This window comes from Arachis hypogaea, chromosome 10, assembly GCF_003086295.3.
Source record: "Arachis hypogaea cultivar Tifrunner chromosome 10, arahy.Tifrunner.gnm2.J5K5, whole genome shotgun sequence".
Classification (NCBI taxonomy): Eukaryota; Viridiplantae; Streptophyta; class Magnoliopsida; order Fabales; family Fabaceae; genus Arachis; species Arachis hypogaea.
The window spans coordinates 21280696-21300452 of NC_092045.1; the positions used below are offsets into that span (position 1 = coordinate 21280696).

The 19757-nt window shown below is 36.7% G+C and overlaps 1 protein-coding gene across 1 annotated transcript; it reads right to left on the bottom strand.

Moving 5' to 3' along the window:
* Positions 1-229: 229 nt before the first annotated feature.
* Positions 230-1979, bottom strand: LOC112715355 (abscisic acid receptor PYL4-like). Its single transcript, XM_025767119.3, has one exon. It carries the CDS (start codon positions 1467-1469, stop codon positions 828-830), a length of 642 nt encoding a protein of 213 aa, XP_025622904.1. The 5' UTR covers positions 1470-1979; the 3' UTR covers positions 230-827.
* Positions 1980-19757: the final 17778 nt, after the last annotated feature.

Sequence of the window (19757 nt, forward strand, 5' to 3'; positions counted from 1 at the left end):
TCATAGCTCGCTAACTATGATATCACATAGGACATAGGTTACTCTTAGCTTCCACAAATTCTTACACCAAGACTAACTATATATGCTATATTAACCATTAATAAAAAAGGTAGTTCGATGCACAAATATTCTATGTTAATGCAAAATCCAAAAAGCATATTAGGAAAATTAAACCAACTACTAAAACATTGGGATTAGACCACAGTAATGGAAGAATGGCAAAAACAAATGTAGAAGAAACCAGATAATTGAACTCCATTAATCATATGTACATATATATGCATCTACATCATGATCACCTTCAACCATCTCCATCCATCCAGAAAAAAAAAATCCCATTAATAATTCCCAGTACAGGCATGTCTCCTATCTCAGAGATCCATGATCTTAAATTGCAGTTGCGATTTCGCTGATGAGATGTCCAAAATAGGAAAGGCAAAATATATTTAACAATTGTCATTAAAATCAGATTCCGGAGTTTGCGGATCGGTGTTACGCACTGCAATTTAAAACCATGACTTGATCCAAACCCGTGTTAAAAACTTCCTTTCAGTTATCTTTTTGTAAGGTTGAAAGTTGAAGATGGTAATGCCCGTAATACACGTTTCCTTGATACTAAAGAAAATAAGAAATTAGAGAGAGAGAGAGAGAGAGAGAGAGGAGAGAGAGAGAGAGAGAGAGAGAGAGAGAGAGAGAGAGAGAGAGAGAGAGAGAGAGAGAGAGAGAGAGAGAGAGAGAGAGAGAGAGAGAGAGAGAGAGAGAGAGAGAGAGAGGGGATTGAATTAAGGCATGGAGGGTTAAAAAAAAAAGAGAGAAGTTTGATATCATCATCGTTGTTTTTCAGAAGTACGATTCTCTGTGATCTGAGCGAGAGAATGCAAGTTGCAACGAACGATGGTGTCGACGAACACGCAAGTCTCTTCCTTCGTGTTCCCCGGCGGCACGTCCACCACATACGACTCCACCACCAACGTCCCCTTGCCGCCCTCCACGGCGTGCAGCGTTGTCACCGACCGGTAGTTCCTCAACCGGTGGTCCCCACCGACCACACTGAAACTGATGACGTGGCGCTCGTCGTCCAGTATCTCCAGCCTCTCCGTGCTTGACACCGCCGGCAACCCCGACACCACGCGCACCTCCCTCACTGTGCCCACACGCATGGGAGTCTCGCCTCCGATGACGTGGCAGCTCTTCACGAAGTTCTTGTACCCCTGCGGGTTGTCGAAGCGCCGTACTACCTCCCACACCGTAGACACGGGCGCCTCTATCGCCTGCGTCATGACGGAACAACACTGGTTGGAACCAACCAGGTGCGCGTGGTGATGCAACGCGACATCAGAGCCGCTGGATAACGGAAGTGGAACCGCCGCTAACGGCTGCCTAGGACAGTTTAAACCGTTAGCAATAATTGCGGTTGCGGTTGTGGTTGCGGTGAAGTTGAATCGATCTAGTTGAAGAGAAGAAGGCATTTTCTCTTTTATTTTTTTTTTCGCTTTTTAAATGTTTAATTTTTGATATGTAAATGATATATGTCTGTTTTTGTTGTGAGTGTTTTTCAGATTGTGTTGGAATGGTGATAGGATATATATGAGGGTGTTGGAGACGGCAAGGATGGGAAATTAATTAGAGAGAGTATTTTTGAAGTGCAAGTTGCATTAGTTTTGTGTTTGCATTGGAGGAGTGGTTTTTATTGATGAGTAGATAGAAAGAGGGGAGGTTAGAAGGTGGTTGTTATTTGAAAGGAAATTTGATTTGGTTGCATAAGAAAGGGGAATTGAAGTGCATGTCATGAGATGCTTACGCTAAGCACAGGGGGGTTGCATTGCAGTTGCAACTTGCAAGTGGATCCTCAACTTGCCCGTACTCTATTTCTCTATTCTGTATTTGGACTCGGTTTTTTCAATGCACAATAGTAACCTGCTGTAACCACCCTTTTCTTTTTTTTTTTCTTTTAAATATATATTTTCTCATCAAACTTTATGCAATTTGCCTCATTCCATCCATTCTATATTATTATTTGGAAATTATTTAATAAGTAGGAAATTTTGTAGAATGCTTACCAAACTTATATTATGTGGCGAGATATGACTAGGGAAATTTTATTCTAGATTTTAATCATTTATATAGTTTATAATATTTTTTCTAGCTGCTCAAACTACGCTACGTATATATGTGACAATTAATTCGGAAATACTAATGCCAAATGCTAACTACTAAATCGATAGTCAAAAATTTAAAAATTGATAAAAATAATTCTAAAAATAATTTTTTATTTTATATTTAACATAACGATTAAAACTGTTATTTTTATCTGATAAAAAGTCCATTTTTATCATTTAAAGTGACGGATAAAATTATTGTTTTTACCAATTAAAAAGGCAATTTTTACTTATTTTAAAACTGCAATTTTTATCGTTATTTTTATTTAATTGAAATGATAATTTTAATTATTATTTTTATCTAATTAAAATAATAATTTTATGCTATTTTCTACCGTATTAAAATAATAATTTTTGCTTGTTTAAAATAACACCTAAAACTGTCATTTTGAAAATATTAAACCAACAAGTTTTTGTTTAAAATTTTATAATAATTAAAAATCATAAACCATAAACAAAACATCAAATAAGATATAATTTTATAATTCATACATGATATAAAAAATTAAAAGTCATAAGCCATAAATAAAGTAACAAACATAACATATAATTTTTCGATAATACATGTTTTAACATATAATTACTAAACATAAAGTCTTCATAAAAAAGATCACGTTTTTTTATTACTTATTTTAGAAGATCTACTTTTTAACTCCCTTTAAAGTGTAACCTCGCTCTCTTTGTACAATTTCTACGACAAAAGTATAATAAATATCAAGATTAGCCAATAAATATATTAAACAACATAAGATAATTTTGTTAGTCTTAATGTGAGAATTTAAATCATAAAAAAGAAAAAAATAAAAAAAGATAAAATAAAAAATTGAAAATTATTATTCCGTGTGTTACCTGAAACGTTGATATAGATTTGAACGTGAGGTCTAGATCTCTTTGTATGGCAGTATTCGACTTGTTAATGCCGAGGTGCCACCTGTCCGAGTTCTTTGTGAGGAGGTGGGGGATGATACCTGCAAAAGACTCCGATACTTAAATTAGTAAGAACTTTAGGCAGATTTTTAGTAGATTAGAATGTTGATGAGTTTGGAAAACTCTTATTAAATTTTGATGATGAACAAACATTATTAAAATATTAAATTACAAAATTATTAATTTGATCTTAATTCATATTTGCTTAATTAATAATTTTGTTGTGCAGATTTTACCTTGGGCCGGAAAACAAAGATGTTGCTAGCCCAAAATTAAAAATCAGCATTGCTATATGAGGCTGAATTATTAAATGGGCCAGAATAAACATTATTGTTGCAAGCCCAAACAAATGCTTTCTTATGTGCTCTATGCTTGATCCGAAATCAATTGTATCAGGAAAGCAAATGTTAATCAATTGGGCCAGATTTAAAGATTATTGCAACTAAGCCCAATTCCCTTTGAAAAGAAAGTTCCTCATGCTTTGACCGAACCCAAGAAACAAAGAAAAATGGTTCAATGCTTCCAACGGATTCCATTCCTCACTTTGGATGGAATTCAAATTTAATTTAATGCATTGGAAACATAAGAAAGAGAGAGAAGATTGATTTGATGGCTATTTTGACTATGCACGCCACTCTAAGAGAAGTAAAAGCAAGCTATTCTCAAATTAATGTGTTTAACCACTCTACATTGCTTTTCTTCAGATTCTTTAATTCTCTCTCATCTCTTTCTTCTTCTTTCTTCGGTCCTTGTCCAGGAAACAATGGAAGAAATGTTCTTCAACCAAGAAAAGGAAGAAGCTGCATGCATCAAGACCATCAAGCTAATGATGACAAGAAAACATACTAAAATAAAAGTGAGCTGTGGCTAAGATACTTACCAAATGCGGTTAGATTTGGTGAGGCTATCTTGAGCCTTTCGTGCTCAAAAATGGAAGAAGAAGATTCGGCCAGCTAGAGGAGATTCTTGAAGCATGGCTTGTCTTTGATTCTGCTCAACCACCACAGGGAGTAGCTAGAGTGGCGAAGTGATGGTTGAAGGCAGAGATTGAAGCAGATGAAGTCATTATCATCATGAGGCGTCAAGGGCCAGAAATCCATCTTGGAGAGGAAGCCAAGGATGGAGAGCCCGGATTGATGAAGGGTGATGATCAAGAAAGGACTAGAGGTAATTGCATGTTGGTTAATGCATGGTTATCTCTTCTCTCTCTGTGTGGCCGAACCGGTTCTGTGTTTGTTGAAGGAGGAAGAAGTTGGTTCGGTTTTGGCTTCAAGTGTGGAGGCTTTCCTCTTCTTTAAAAAGGGGGAACAACCACTGTTTGAGGCAAGGAGAAAATTTGAGAGTGCAAGGCACAGAGTTCTCAGAGCTACCTGAGCTAACAGTTTTCTCTTCTCCTTCAATGTATTCTGTTTAGTATTTTTCTGTTTAATTTTGTCATGTCTTGAGTCTCATGGAAAAAGGCAAACAAGTGAGGTTTGTATGAAAAAGCCATAGAGCGGAAAAAGGCAGAGAGTGCAAAAGTAAAAGAAAAAGCCATAGATATCTTAGAGTTCCTTTGTTCATCTATGTTGTGTATCATGATTCTGTGGGAATCCCCTTGTAAGTTGGGTTAGCACTTTACAAGTTGTAATCAGATTGATTATAGTGAAATTCCATCATGTTTGTGGTGGAGACTGGATGTAGGCTGCACTGCACTTAGCAGCCGAACCAGGATATATCTGGGTGCAATCTTCTTCTCTTTCTACTCCATTTCTGTTTTCTACTACACAAGAGCAAAAGCCAGAATTATCTCGTGCCAAGTGACGAGACAAAACAAAAAGTCTCGTGGCAAAGGACGAGACAAAACAAAGTTGCTCGTGTCCAGTGACGAGCAAAAATAGAAAAATCTTCTCTGAAGGTCAGCAAGTGTTAGCACAAAAAAGGGGGCTAAGATTCAACCCCCCTTCTCTTAGCCACTGAAACCATCAATTGGTATCAGAGCTTGGTCTCAAAGAGATCAAGCTTTGCAGCTTGGAGTAAAGATCCTCATGGCAGAAAACAGTGGCGCAAGTGTATTGTCATACAATCTGGCTGAAGGTCAATCAAGCAACAGACCTCCCCTCTTCAATGGGAAAAATTATACCTATTGGAAGGAGAGGATTAAGATATTTGTACAAGCCGTGGATTACAGACTTTGGAAGATCATCTTGGAAGGTCCTAAATTTCCAACTACCACAAATGCTCAAGGAGTAATCTCTCTGAAACCAGAAACAAACTGGATTGAGGAAGATAGGAAGACCGTGGAGTTAAATGCTAAGGCAACCAATCTGCTCAACTGTGCCATCAGCTTTGAGGAGTACCGACGAGTATCACGATGCACAACGGCAAAGGAAATCTGGGACAAGTTGCAAATCACTCATGAAGGAACTACCATTGTAAAGAAAACTCGGACAGACATGTTAAACAGGGAATATGAGATGTTTGCAATGAAGGAAGGAGAGTCCATTGATGAACTGTTCGAACGGTTCAATATCATCACTGTTGGCTTAGATGCTCTTGGAATCACACATTCAGAATCTGTGCTAGTGAGAAGAGTGTTGAGATGTCTCACAAAAGAGTGGGAAACAAAAGCTTTAATTATTTCTGAGAGTAGTAACTTAGATTCCATGACACTTGATGATTTGAGAGGAAATCTTCTTGCTTTTGAAAACTCCTATTTGAAAAAAGATTCAAAAAAGAAAGGAATTGCTTTTTCTTCTGTGACTAACCCTCTGGATGATGAATCCAGTGATAACTCTTCTGAAAATGAGTTTGTGTTGTTTGCAAAAAAATTCAGGAAAATGGTGAAGCTCAAAGGCAAAGGCAGCACCTCAAGGAAGATGAAGAAAGACCTTAGCAAAGTAACTTGTTACAATTGCAAGGAAATGGGTCATTTCAAATCTGATTGTCCCAAGTTGAAAAAGGAAGAGAAGCCTAAAAGAGTAAAGAAGAAGGGACTGATGGCCACATGGGAAGATTTAGAAAATGACTCAGATGATGATGATGAAGAGTCTGAGACTAAATCACAGCCCTGTCTCATGGCAAATGAGGTAGATCAGGTATCATTTCAAAACCCTGACACTGAAGACCTTCATCTTAACAAAATTTCATTCTTAAAGCTGAAAATGACTTTCTCAAAGAAAAACTAAGAGAGGCCGAAACTGCTTGTGATCTTGTGGAAGAGAATAAGCAGTTAAAAGCCCAAGTTAGAAGCTGTGAAAGTGACCATTCTGTTCTTGCATATGTGAATTGTTTCAAGCAAAATGAAGAGTTGCTTAAAGAGGTTAAAAGACTTAAGGATGACTTAGCTAAGTTCACCCAAAGTTCTGAAAATTTGAATCAAATCTTGGCTAGTCAAAAACCTCTTTATGATAGAGCTGGGTTGGGTTTTTATAAATCTGAAAAATCATATTTTGAAAACAATGCTTCATCTTCGAATGATGTGAAGTATCAAGACCCAACTTCCTTTAACAAAACAGCAACTCCAAGATTTTGTAGACTATGTAACCGAAGTGGTCATTTTCCAGTTCAATGTTTCTTTGGAGAAAGAATGATAGGTGATAAAGTTTACAAGGTTGTTTTTGATTACAATGATCTGGGACATAAGAGATGGTTTAACGTGAAAGGATCCAAGAAAATTTGGATACCTAAGGTCACTTGAGTTTATTTTGTAGGTCTGCCTAGCATCCAAGAAAAAAGAAAATATGTGGTACATGGATAGCGGATGCTCTAGGCATATGACCGGAAAGACAACCTTCTTCATAAAACTTGATGAATATGATGGAGGACTTGTCACTTTTGGAGATGATGCAAAAGGAAAAATAGTGGCTGTTGGGAAAGTTGGTAAAAACTTTTCTTCTTGTATAAATGATGTGCTTCTTGTAAATGGTTTGAAACATAACTTACTTAGTGTTAGTCAATTGTGTGATTTAGGTTTTGATGTTATCTTTAAGAAGTTTGTTTGCTTGGTTGTTTGTGAGAAAACTGGGGATATTTTATTTGAAGCCAAGAGATGCAACAATGTGTATGGATTAACTCTTGAGGATTTAAAGGAACAAAATGTAACATGCTTTACATCTTTTGAATCTGAAAAATGGCTTTGGCATAGAAAGTTAGGACATGCTAGCATGTACCAAATTTCTAAGCTAGTCAAAAAGAATTTGGTTAGAGGAATTCCAAATATCAAGTTTGATAAGGATCTTACTTGTGATGTTTGCCAATTGGGCAAACAAGTAAAATCCTCTTTTAAATTAAAAGATGGAATCTCAACCAAAAGGCCATTGGAAATGTTACATATTGATCTTTTTGGTCCTACTAGAACTCAAAGTTTGGGAGGTAAATATTATGGTCTTGTTGTGGTTGATGATTACTCTAGATTCGGTTGGGTACTTTTCCTTGCTCATAAGAATGATGCGTTTTATGCTTTTTCCACCCTTTGCAAGAAAATTCAAAATGAAAAGGATTTGAAAATTGCCCATTTGAGAAGTGATCATGGAAGAGAATTTGAAAATCAAGATTTTGAAAAATTCTGTGATGACTTAGGGATTTCTCATAATTTTTCATGCCCTAGAACACCCCAACAAAATGGGGTGGTTGAAAGAAGGAATCGAAGCCTTCAAGAAATGACTAGGGCAATGTTATGTGAGAACGAAGTTCCTAAATTTTTATGAGCTGAAGCTGTGAACACAGCATGTTATATTTTGAATAGAACAATCATTAGAAAAGGGTTAAAGAAAACTCCTTATGAGCTATGGAAAGGAACCCCTCCATATCTTAAGTACTTTCATGTTTTTGGATGCAAATGCTTTGTGCTTAATAATAAAGAAAATCTTGGAAAATTTGATCCAAAATCCTATAAAGGAATGTTTGTTGGATATTCCACCACAAGCAAGGCTTATAGAGTTTATCTCAAGGAACATAGGACAATAGAGGAATCCATACATGTTACTTTTTGTGATTCTAACTTAATTCCCAGTATTGTGAAGGATAATGATTCAGATTGTGAAGAGGCTGAAACAAGTAAAGAAAATCCCAAATCTGTGCAAAATGAAGAATCTGTCAGTCCAATTTTATCTCGTCAGATTGGAGGAGAAACTTCCGTTTTGTCTCCTGAGCAGGCACGAGCAACTGAAACAGTGAGACCACCAGAAGTTCATCAAAGTTCTACACCTGTCCGAAAGCCTAGAGAATGGAAGTCCATGAGGGGTTATCCTCATGATTTCATCATTGGTGATCCTTCTCAAGGAGTAACAACAAGATCATCCACCAAAAGGCAAACCGAACCTAGCAATCTTGCTCTCTTTTCACAAATAGAGCCCAACAATGTCAAACAAGCTCTTGAGGATCCATCATGGGTCAAAGCAATGCAAGAGGAGCTTGCTTAATTTGACAAGAATAAGGTTTGGACACTAGTACCTCATCCGGATGGTAAGAAAGTTACCGGTACTAAGTGGGTTTTTAAAAATAAACTTGGTGAGGATGGACAAGTTGTTCGTAACAAGGCTAGATCAGTGGCCCAAGGTTACGATCAAGAAGAAGGTATTGATTTTGATGAGTCTTTTGCTCCGGTAGCTAGAATGGAAGCAATTAGGTTGCTTCTTGCCTATGCTGCCCATAAGGGTTTCAAAATGTTTCAAATGGATGTTAAGTGTGCCTTCCTTAATGGTTTTATTGATAGGGAAGTGTATGTGGCTCAACCCCCCAGTTTTGAATATAAAGAATTTCCAAATCATGTTTTTAAATTAACTAAGGCTCTTTATGGTCTTAGACAAGCTCCAAGAGCTCGGTATGAAAGGCTTAGTGCCTTCTTGTTGGAAAATCATTTTCAAAGGGGAACCACCGACACTACCTTATTCATTAAAGCATCTAATGATGATATCCTTCTTGTTCAAGTTTATGTTGATGACATTGTATTTGGTTCAGCCAATGTTTCTTTGTGTGAAGAGTTTGGAAAACTCATGACTAGTGAGTTTGAGATGAGTTTAATGGGAGAGCTTACTTTCTTTCTTGGCCTCCAAATTAAGCAAACTCCTAGTGGTACTTTTATTCATCAAGGAAAGTATGCCAAAGAACTTATCAAAAAGTTTGGCCTAGAAAATTCCAAATCAATGGGCACTCCTATGCATCCCAATACTAAACTTGAAAAGGATGATGATGGCCAAGATGTGGATGAAACTAGGTATAGAGGAATGATAGGTTCACTTATGTACCTTACCTCCTCTAGACTGGATATAGTCCAAAGTGTGGGTGTATGTTCAAGGTTTCAATCACATCCAAAAGAATCCCATCTTACGGCTGTTAAATGCATCATTAGATACATTAAGGGAACTTGTAATTATGGATTATGGTATCCTAAATCTGATGACTTTTGTGTAGTAGGTTTTTGTGATGCAGATTATGCGGGAGATCGAGTGGATAGGAGGAGCACCTCAGGCATGTGTTGCTTCCTTGGAAGCTCACTCAACATGTGGTCAAGCAAAAAACAAGCCACAGTGGCTCTATCCATTGCTGAAGCCGAATATGTTTCCGCATCTGCTTGTTGCTCACAATTAATTTGGTTAAAAACACAATTGGAAGATTACAAATTAAAAATCAATAGTATACCCTTATTTTGTGATAATATGAGTGCTATAAACATTTCAAAAAATCCTGTTCTGCACTCAAGAACTAAGCACATTGAGATAAAATATCATTTTATTAGAGAACATGTGCAAAAGGTACCATTGATATTCAATTTGTAAAATCTGAAGACCAAATTGCTAATATTTTTACAAAACCCCTTTGTGAAGACAGATTCTGTACTTTGAGAAAAAGTTTGGGAATGTGTGATTTAAGCCTCATTGAAAATCTGTGAATATGTGACTGCTCTGTTTTGCTCGTAGGTTTGGACGAGATGAAAATAAATTGCATAATGAAGAGCTATGGTCAAGGGGGAGGCAACGCAGAATTCAAAATTTTATGGGCCCCACCAAAAATTCCATGACCCCACCATAACAGTTTTGTTAGTTATCTCTCTATGCAAATAAGAATCTTCTTCCTTGTGTCATCATATCTTCTTGGAAGTGGTTATTGTCAAATCAAATCCCTCTCTCCATCTAATCCCTTGATTTAAGGCAACAACTTTTCAGTTTTAGATTTCAAAAATTAAAAGGAAAATCATCTTTTTGGGTAATAACCACCCCATAATGGTCATTAACCGCCCACTAATGATCATTATTTCCATCATTCTCTCTCTCCAAGCCACATTTAATGCGTCACCCACCTTGCTTCTCTCCCACTCCACTCGGTTATCAACCACACCCTTTCATATTTCTTTCCTCCATTACTATGAAAAAGAAAACCGCGCCAAGAAAGAGTGAAAGAATTCTTCTTTCTCAAAAACCATCAACGCCTCAAACCCACACTCATATCCACATTCATTCAACCTCATCATCTTCTCCTTCACCACCATCCAAACAAACAACCACCATGAGAAAAAGGTGATTGCCCACAAGAGTTCAGGCCGAGGCAAGAACAAGAAACCCGTAGTTGAAGAAAAAGAGCAAGAATCTCATACTTCTCCTACTCCTTCACCTCCACCCTCATCACCGAAGAAGACTACCCCCGGAAAAAGCTCAAAGAAGAATCAGGGGTTTGCACTCAATGACACAACTGAACCTCCAAACTTGGAATCCATGGAATTCCGAGACAAGTATGGCAAGACTCACTCTCATTTTGATCCAAGCAGATTTAACTCCTGTACCTCTTTTGAGTTTCACAAAGAGGTTATGGAGAAGCGTCATTTGTGCACTACCTATCTTGTTAGCCTCGAAAACCTCAAGAGCACCAACATTCCCTCTCTGTTTGAACTCCTCAACTGGAAGCCCTTGCTCCTCATCAAAAAACCAGTCTACCCCGGTCTTTTTCGAGAATTTTATGCTAATATGAGACTCATTGACGGCACCCTTCATTCCTATGTCAAAAGGGTTCAAATAGCCCTTGATGCTGAGACAATTGGGGCGGCCCTAGGCTTCAAGGATGAAGGACCGCGAGCATATATGGTGGAGAAATGGGACACACAAGTTGGCGTTTCACACAACACTGTTCTCCAGCACATTTGCAAGAACCTTTCTGGATTGCATGGCACCATTTCAACCCACAAAGCCCTTGGACCAGTTAATTCCCTGCTTCACCGAATCATCACTCATATTCTGACTCCCCAAAGCGGCTCACACAACAGAGTAACATTTTATGACTGTCTCATATTGTTTGCTTTGGTTACCTCTACTCCTATCTCCTTTGGTTATATTATGATTAGACACATGTGGGATTCTGTTAGAAGCACCAGAAAGGCTAACCTGCCTTATGGTATGTTTTTAACTGGAATTTTTGAGTACTTTAAAGTTGATTTGTTGAATGAGAAGGTAGAAAACGATGTGTCTACAATCCGAGGTGGAGGAGCAATTAAGGAAACCAAAGGGCGAAAATCGGACAGTGAGCATGAAGGCAGGCCAGAATCTTCCAAAACAATCAGATCCATTCAACAGATTTTGGGAGAATTTTCAAACATGGCAGACATGATGTTTCGATCTCATAAAGAAGCCTGCAAGCAAGCTTATGAGAATGAGAAAGCTTGGAAAAACTGCAAAGAAAGGGTCAACCTGATGCTGGAACACCTTAACAAGGATTTGGGAGATGATAGTGAAGGAGGCGCTGAGGAAGAGGATATTCAATTCTCTGATGATTAGTGATTTTTTTTACTCTGTTTGATATTGGCTCCATTAGGCTCAATCCTTTTGTATAAGCATGACTTGATACTCACTGCTGTAGGATAATCTCTAGGATACTTTGATACACTCTTGCTATTTTTATCTTGAACTTTTTGTTATGTTAATCATGGTTTGTGCAAGTGCCCCTTTGATGACAAAAGGGGGAGGAAATTTAGGTTCCAAAATTGAAATTGGAACGAAACAAGGGCTGGAAAAAACAGGGGAACAGGGGTTGAAATTTTCAATTTTGAAAATTCATGATCACCCTTGATCAAAGAATGCATGTTGTTATTGCATTGGCTTTACTATGGTCATTACTGTTTGAACTGCATTTTTTTGGTTTATCATGATTAGTTTATTTGCCATTAGGTTTATAATGATTGATTTATTTTGATGCCTGGCTGCTGTTTCATCATTGATAAACTTGTTGGACTGAAAAATTTATTTTTGGCGGTTCCTTTAATTTGTGTAAAATATCAAAACTGCCTTGTTTTCTTCTTCAAATATTTTTCATCATGTTGATTTGCTCTGATATCTTAAACAGGAAAATGTTTGAAAAATATTTGGATACCTTTTGTGTTTGAGCAGTAAATCAGTTTATGATATCAAATGAGTTTTGATTATCAATTAAAACTGCTCATAAATCAAGCATTTAGCATCATGTATAAATTTGCTAAATAACATTGTTACTTGAAGCTTGATTTTAAATGTTACAGGTTAGTGCTTCCCTTGGTAAAATAAGCATACATCAAGGGGGAGCTATGTGACATTTAGAAAGGGGGAGAAATTCAAATTCAAAGGGAGTATTCCTTACTCAATCTCAAAATTTCTTTCCATTTCAATTTTAATAATGTTTGTCATCAAGGGGGAGATTGATGAGTTTGGAAAACTCTTATTAAATTTTGATGATGAACAAACATTATTAAAATATTAAATTACAAAATTATTAATTTGATCTTAATTCATATTTGCTTAATTAATAATTTTGTTGTGCGGATTTTACCTTGGGCCGGAAAACAAAGATGTTGCTAGCCCAAAATTAAAAATCAGCATTGCTATATGAGGCTGAATTATTAAATGGGCCAGAATAAACATTATTGTTGCAAGCCCAAACAAATGCTTTCTTATGTGCTCTATGCTTGATCCGAAATCAATTGTATCAGGAAAGCAAATGTTAATCAATTGGGCCAGATTTAAAGATTATTGCAACTAAGCCCAATTCCCTTTGAAAAGAAAGTTCCTCATGCTTTGACCGAACCCAAGAAGCAAAGAAAAATGGTTCAATGCTTCCAACGAATTCCATTCCTCACTTTGGATGGAATTCAAATTTAATTTAATGCATTGGAAACATAAGAAAGAGAGAGAAGATTGATTTGATGGCTATTATGACTATGCACGCCACTCTAAGGGAAGTAAAAGCAAGCTATTCTCAAATTAATGTGTTTAACCACTCTACATTGCTTTTCTTCAGATTCTTTAATTCTCTCTCATCTCTTTCTTCTTCTTTCTTCGGTCCTTGTCCAGGAAACAATGGAAGAAATGTTCTTCAACCGAAGAAGCTGCATGCATCAAGACCATCAAGCTAATGATGGCAAGAAAACATACTAAAATAAAAGTGAGCTGTGGCTAAGATACTTATCAAATGCGGTTAGATTTGGTGAGGCTATCTTGAGCCTTTCGTGCTCAAAAATGGAAGAAGAAGATTCGGCCAGCTAGAGGAGATTCTTGAAGCATGGCTTGTCTTTGATTCTGCTCAACCACCACAGGGAGTAGCTAGAGTGGCGAAGTGATGGTTGAAGGCAGAGATTGAAGCAGATGAAGTCATTATCATCATGAGGCATCAAGGGCCAGAAATCCATCTTGGAGAGGAAGCCAAGGATGGAGAGCCCGGATTGATGAAGGGTGATGATCAAGAAAGGACTAGAGGTAATTGCATGTTGGTTAATGCATGGTTATCTCTTCTCTCTCTGTGTGGCCGAACCGGTTCTGTGTTTGTTGAAGGAGGAAGAAGTTGGTTCGGTTTTGGCTTCAAGTGTGGAGGCTTTCCTCTTCTTTAAAAAGGGGGAACAACCACTGTTTGAGGCAAGGAGAAAATTTGAGAGTGCAAGGCACGGAGTTCTCAGAGCTACCTGAGCTAACAGTTTTCTCTTCTCCTTCAATGTATTCTGTTTAGTATTTTTCTGTTTAATTTTGTCATGTCTTGAGTCTCATGGAAAAAGGCAAACAAGTGAGGTTTGTATGAAAAATCCATAGAGCGGAAAAAGGCAGAGAGTGCAAAAGTAAAAGAAAAAGCCATAGATGTCTTAGAGTTCCTTTGTTCATCTATGTTGTGTATCATGATTCTGTGGGAATCCCCTTGTAAGTTGGGTTAGCACTTTACAAGTTGTAATCAGATTGATTATAGTGAAATTCCATCATGTTTGTGGTGGAGACTGGATGTAGGCTGCACTGCACTTAGCAGCCGAACAAGGATATATCTGGGTGCAATCTTCTTCTCTTTCTACTCCATTTCTGTTTTCTACTACACAGGAGCAAAAGCCAGAATTATCTCGTGCCAAGTGACGAGACAAAACAAAAAGTCTCGTGGCAAAGGACGAGACAAAACAAAGTTGCTCGTGTCCAGTGACGAGCAAAAATAGAAAAATCTTCTCTGAAGGTCAGCAAGTGTTAGCACAAAAAAGGGGGCTAAGATTCAACCCCCCCTTCTCTTAGCCACTGAAACCATCAAATGTGAATATGTCTGAGAAGTGTCAGTGTATTTATAGTAGAGTAGATAACCACTTTTGTAGGAGTAGTTCCATTTTTATTGATGGATAACTGTTCCCTTTATCTTGGAAATCTATTAAGATCTCCCTTCTAGATGTAGCAGAGGGATATCCGAAAGCAGTTACTTGCTTGGACAAGTAGAACTGGATCCTTCTGTCGGTGTCCGACCTCTTAAAAGAGGTTGGATAGGAGATGAAGGCCACTTTCTAAGATTGGACTCTTTATTCATATTGGTTTAACTTTATGTTTTGGGTTAAGGTATAAATAATTACAACCATCATAATCGCAATAAGTGAAAGGCATAAAGAAGGAAGAATTGGAGCAGAGAAATCAAAGTGTTACTATATGCCCCTTGCTTTTTCCCTTCCAATGGAACCACATTCTACATAATTCATTCGAACATTCTTATGTTAATCTCAAAATAATCAAACAAATTAATAGAAAAATTGAGGCACTTTGGAGCTTCACAAACACTATGCACAAAATAGAATTATGTCAAATGTAATACGAAATAGTTTATCGTTAAATTTTTGCTTCATTATATTCACATTGTTGATTGAATACAGAAAAATTTTGACATCCTTGGGCATTGAAACACGTAGTGTATTGCAAAACAAAACAAAACAAAGTAATACAAAAACTCATAATTAAAGACAAATTAGCAACAACATGTTCATACAAAAAACTACACCATATCTAAATAAGGACATAATCATTATCAGAAGTGAACTATTGAATAGTAAACCAGAACATTTATAATGTAAGAATGGAAACAAATCAATAATCATGGATTCACTTTTTTTTTCTTTTTTTGGAAGAATTGAAACAAATTTGAGATGGATAGACAAGAAAACTTAGTTAGTATTGCCTTTCCAGTGTTGTCAAGCTTTACTGATGGTCCTTTTATATCAACTTTAAGAAAGAAATATTTTCCCTTAACTCCTTCCATGGTTGTAATATCTCCAATTTCCTGAATTTTGCAAGATGAATGAGAACCTTTCTTTTTGCCATAAATGAACTAAGAAATGACAAATTAAGATGAAAATTGAGACTTCACTCACCAGGGCTTTCTCCCAAAAATTTTCTACCAACTTCATGAACAAATAGAACAACTATTCAAGAATTTAGAGAATGTGCTTTACAATTTACATTTAAAAAGCATTTGATCGTTAACCTACTTTTTCGGGGCTATAATGAGTTGAACATTTGCTTCAGCATAGGATGCCATGTCATTGATTGCTGCATTCACCTTCTTTAATGTAAACCTACCTCTCATGTGTCTAATATCAGTCACAAAGTGTTAGATAGTGTAGGAATGAAACCTGGATAGATATAAATTCATTACCAAAAATCAAAGCGCAAAGGTATCATCAATTAATCAAATAATGAGAAGGGAAAGGAATGTCAAAACCTGCTGGATTGCTCCAAGGGATTTTCATTTAAAAACAAAAAACAATGGAAAAAATTAAAAGGATTGAAGTTACAAGGGCTTATAAAAATGGCAACTAATTTTTTCTTCTTTCTTAGCTTTGAGAATGCAATTTACACAGATATTAAGATGAACTAAATTAAATTACTTACAATGACAAGAAATTTAGTTCACTTGGCACATGTTGGTGAACTAAGTTATTCAAGGCAAGGGCAAATACCAGATTTTGAATCAACAAACCAAAATCAAACTCAAGGTAATCATGCCTAGAGAGTATAAAGTGTATATACATGCTAAATGAATAGAAAGCAAACTTATATGCAAAAATATTCAAAATCAAAATAGGTATTTTAGAAGCAAATAATCAAGACAAAAGAAGAATTAGAGTGAGGAACAGAAATTGACATGACAGAGTTTCTATAAGATCCAATTACATTCTTACGATTATATTAGCACATGCATATAGAAAACAAATCAGGCTTAACTTTCAATTACCAAATCAAATATCAAAATATAACATAAGATCTCCTACTTTAGCAAACAAAATGCTCAAAAGGAATAATATTTTATCTGCGTAATTTTAAATTGAACAGATCTTCTATAATCACAAAATTTAATAATACTTTCAAAATGTTTTTAAGCTAATAAGGTATTTCGGTTAGATTTTTAAGTAAATTTTTTTTATCTACTTTGACTAAACTAAAACACTATATAATTGTGATGATCCTATACCTTCAGTAATACTGACATTATATATCTAAGAGAAATTATACTGAGTGGTTAATCTGACGTAAGAAAATTTTATCAAAAGTCTAGAAACTAAGAAAATTAGATTTTTAATTTGACAGTAAGAAAAAACAAACAATTATTGATAGAAAATTAGGAAGTTAAAAACCCTAAATTTTAGAAAAAAAAAGTGAAAAGAAGAAAGGAAGACCTAATGTGGTGCTAGCAGATGAGGACCCTGGTGGTGCGGAATTTACAACTACAGACTAACTGGCAGGTGCACCGGGTCGTACCAAGTAATACCTCAGGTGAGTGAGGGTCGATCCCACGAGGATTGATGGATCAAGCAACAATGGTTGGTTAAACCACTTAGTTAGACAAACAGAAAAGAGTGTTAGATGTTCAAAGAGCATTAAACATTAAATTAAGAGTTTGAAGACAGCAGGTGAATAAGTTGGGAATAAAATATGGGAGAAAATAGTTAAGGCTTCAGAGTTATCTATTTTCTAGATTCACTTTTCTTACTAACTATTTTAATCATGCAAGGTCTAATTCATGGGAAACTATATGTGACTAGACCCTAATTCCTTAGACCTTCCTAGTCTCCTCTAAAATTCATTAACTGCCAATTCCTTGGTCAATTAATTTCAATTAAAGGATGATGATCAAATTCCAGTTTATATGCCACAAGAATCCTAATTATCTAGATATAAGGGGATTATATGTCACGTATCCCGTTAAATACAAACAATTAGAAACTCAGGCGAATATGTTTTTAAGCTGTTGTTCAAGTAAAGAGCTTTTTCAAGTTATAGAAGAACTCAATTAGAACATGGGTCATACTTCCGTTCCACCCAAATTCATAGAATAAAGAACAAAAACAATTCTTGAAATATAAATCAAAACATGAATTAAAATAGAAAAGTAATAATGTCAATTCATACAATAGACAGAGCTCCTAACCTTAACAATGAGGATTTAGTTGCTCATGACTCAGAGAAGAAAACTAGGATTCAGGTAGACTCTGAAGTACGGAATGTCAATTGGTATAGAATTGAATTGTCTTTTATATTCAATCTTAATTAATTTAAAATCTAATATCTAAAACTAAGATAATATCTTTTCCTATTTTCAAATTCAAATTTGAATTCAGAATCAATTAAATAATCCATGCCTTGTGGTGCGCGAAATTGTGAACAATACTTTTCACAACTCTCATAATCCCCGGCATTGAACCCCAAAAACGTGGTGTTCAATACCATGGCATAAACACAACTTCGCACAACTAACCAGCAAGTGCACTGGGTCGTCCAAGTAATAAACCTTACGCGAGTAAGGGTCGATCCCACGGAGATTGTTGGTATGAAGCAAGCTATGGTCATCTTGTAAATCTCAGTCAGGCAAACTCAAATGGATATGGTGATATACGAATGAAACATAAAGATAGAGATAGAGATACTTATGTAATTCATTGGTGGAAATTTCAGATAAGCGCATGAAGATGCTGTGTCCCTTCCGTCTCTCTGCTTTTCTACTGTCTTCATCCAATCCTTCTTACTCCTTTCCATGGCAAGCTTAAGCAAGGGTTTCACCGTTGTCAGTGGCTACCTCCCATCCTCTCAGTGGAAATGTTCAACGCACCCTGTCACGGCACGGCTATCCATCTGTCGGTTCTCAATCAGGCCAGAATAGAATCTAGTGATTCTTTTGTGTCTGTCACTAACGCCCCGCCTTCAGGAGTTTGAAGCACGTCACAGCCATTCAATCATTGAATCCTACTCAGAATACCACAGACAAGGTTAGACCTTCCGGATTCTCTTGAATGCCGCCATCAGTTCTGGCCTATACCACGAAGACTCTGATCTCACGGAATGGCTGGCTCGGTTGTTAGGCGAGCACTCGGTTGTCAGGCGATCAACCATGCATCGTGTATCAGGAATCCAAGAGATATTCACCCAATCTAAGGTAGAACGGAGGTGGTTGTCAGTCACACGTTCATAGGTGAGAATGATGATGAGTGTCACGGATCATCACATTCATCAAGTTGAAGAACAAGTGATATCTTAGAACAAGAACAAGCGGAATTGACTAGAAGAACAATGGTAATTGCATTAATACTCGAGGTACAGCAGAGCTCCACACCTCAATCTATGGTGTGTAGAAACTCCACCGTTGAAAATACATAAGAACAAGGTCTAGGCATGGCCGTATGGCCAGCCTCCCAAAGAGGGTTCAATCAATAAAACATGATCAAAAGATCTCCAAAAGACCCCCTTAATACAATAGTAAAAGGTCCTACTTATAGAGAACTAGTAGCCTAAGGTTTACAAAGATGAGTAAATGACATAAAAATCCACTTCCGAGCCCACTTCGTGTGTGCTTGGGCTGAGCAATGAAGCATTTTCGTGTAGAGACTCCTCTTGGAGTTAAACGCCAGCTTTAGTGCCAGTTTGGGCGTTTAACTCCCATTTTGGTGCCAGTTCTGGCGTTTAACGCTGGAATTTCTAAGGGTGACTTTGAACGCCGGTTTGGGCCATCAAATCTTGGGCAAAGTATAGACTATCATATATTGATGGAAAGCCCAGGATGTCTACTTTCCAACGCCGTTGAGAGCGAGCCAATTGGGCTTCTGTAGCTCCAGAAAATCTACTTCGAGTGCAGGGAGATCAGAATCCAACAGCATCTGCAGTCATTTTCAGTCTCTGAATCAGATTTTTGCTCAGGTCCCTCAATTTCAGCCAGAAATTACCTGAAATCACAGAAAAATACACAAACTCATAGTAAAGCCCAGAAAAGTAAATTTTAACTAAAAACTAATAAAAATATACTAAAAACTAACTAGATCATACTAAAAACATACTAAAAACAATGCCAAAAAGCGTACAAATTATCCGCTCATCACAACACCAAACTTAAATTGTTGCTTGTCCTCAAGCAACTGAAAATCAAATAAGATAAAAAGAATAGAATATGCAATGAATTCCA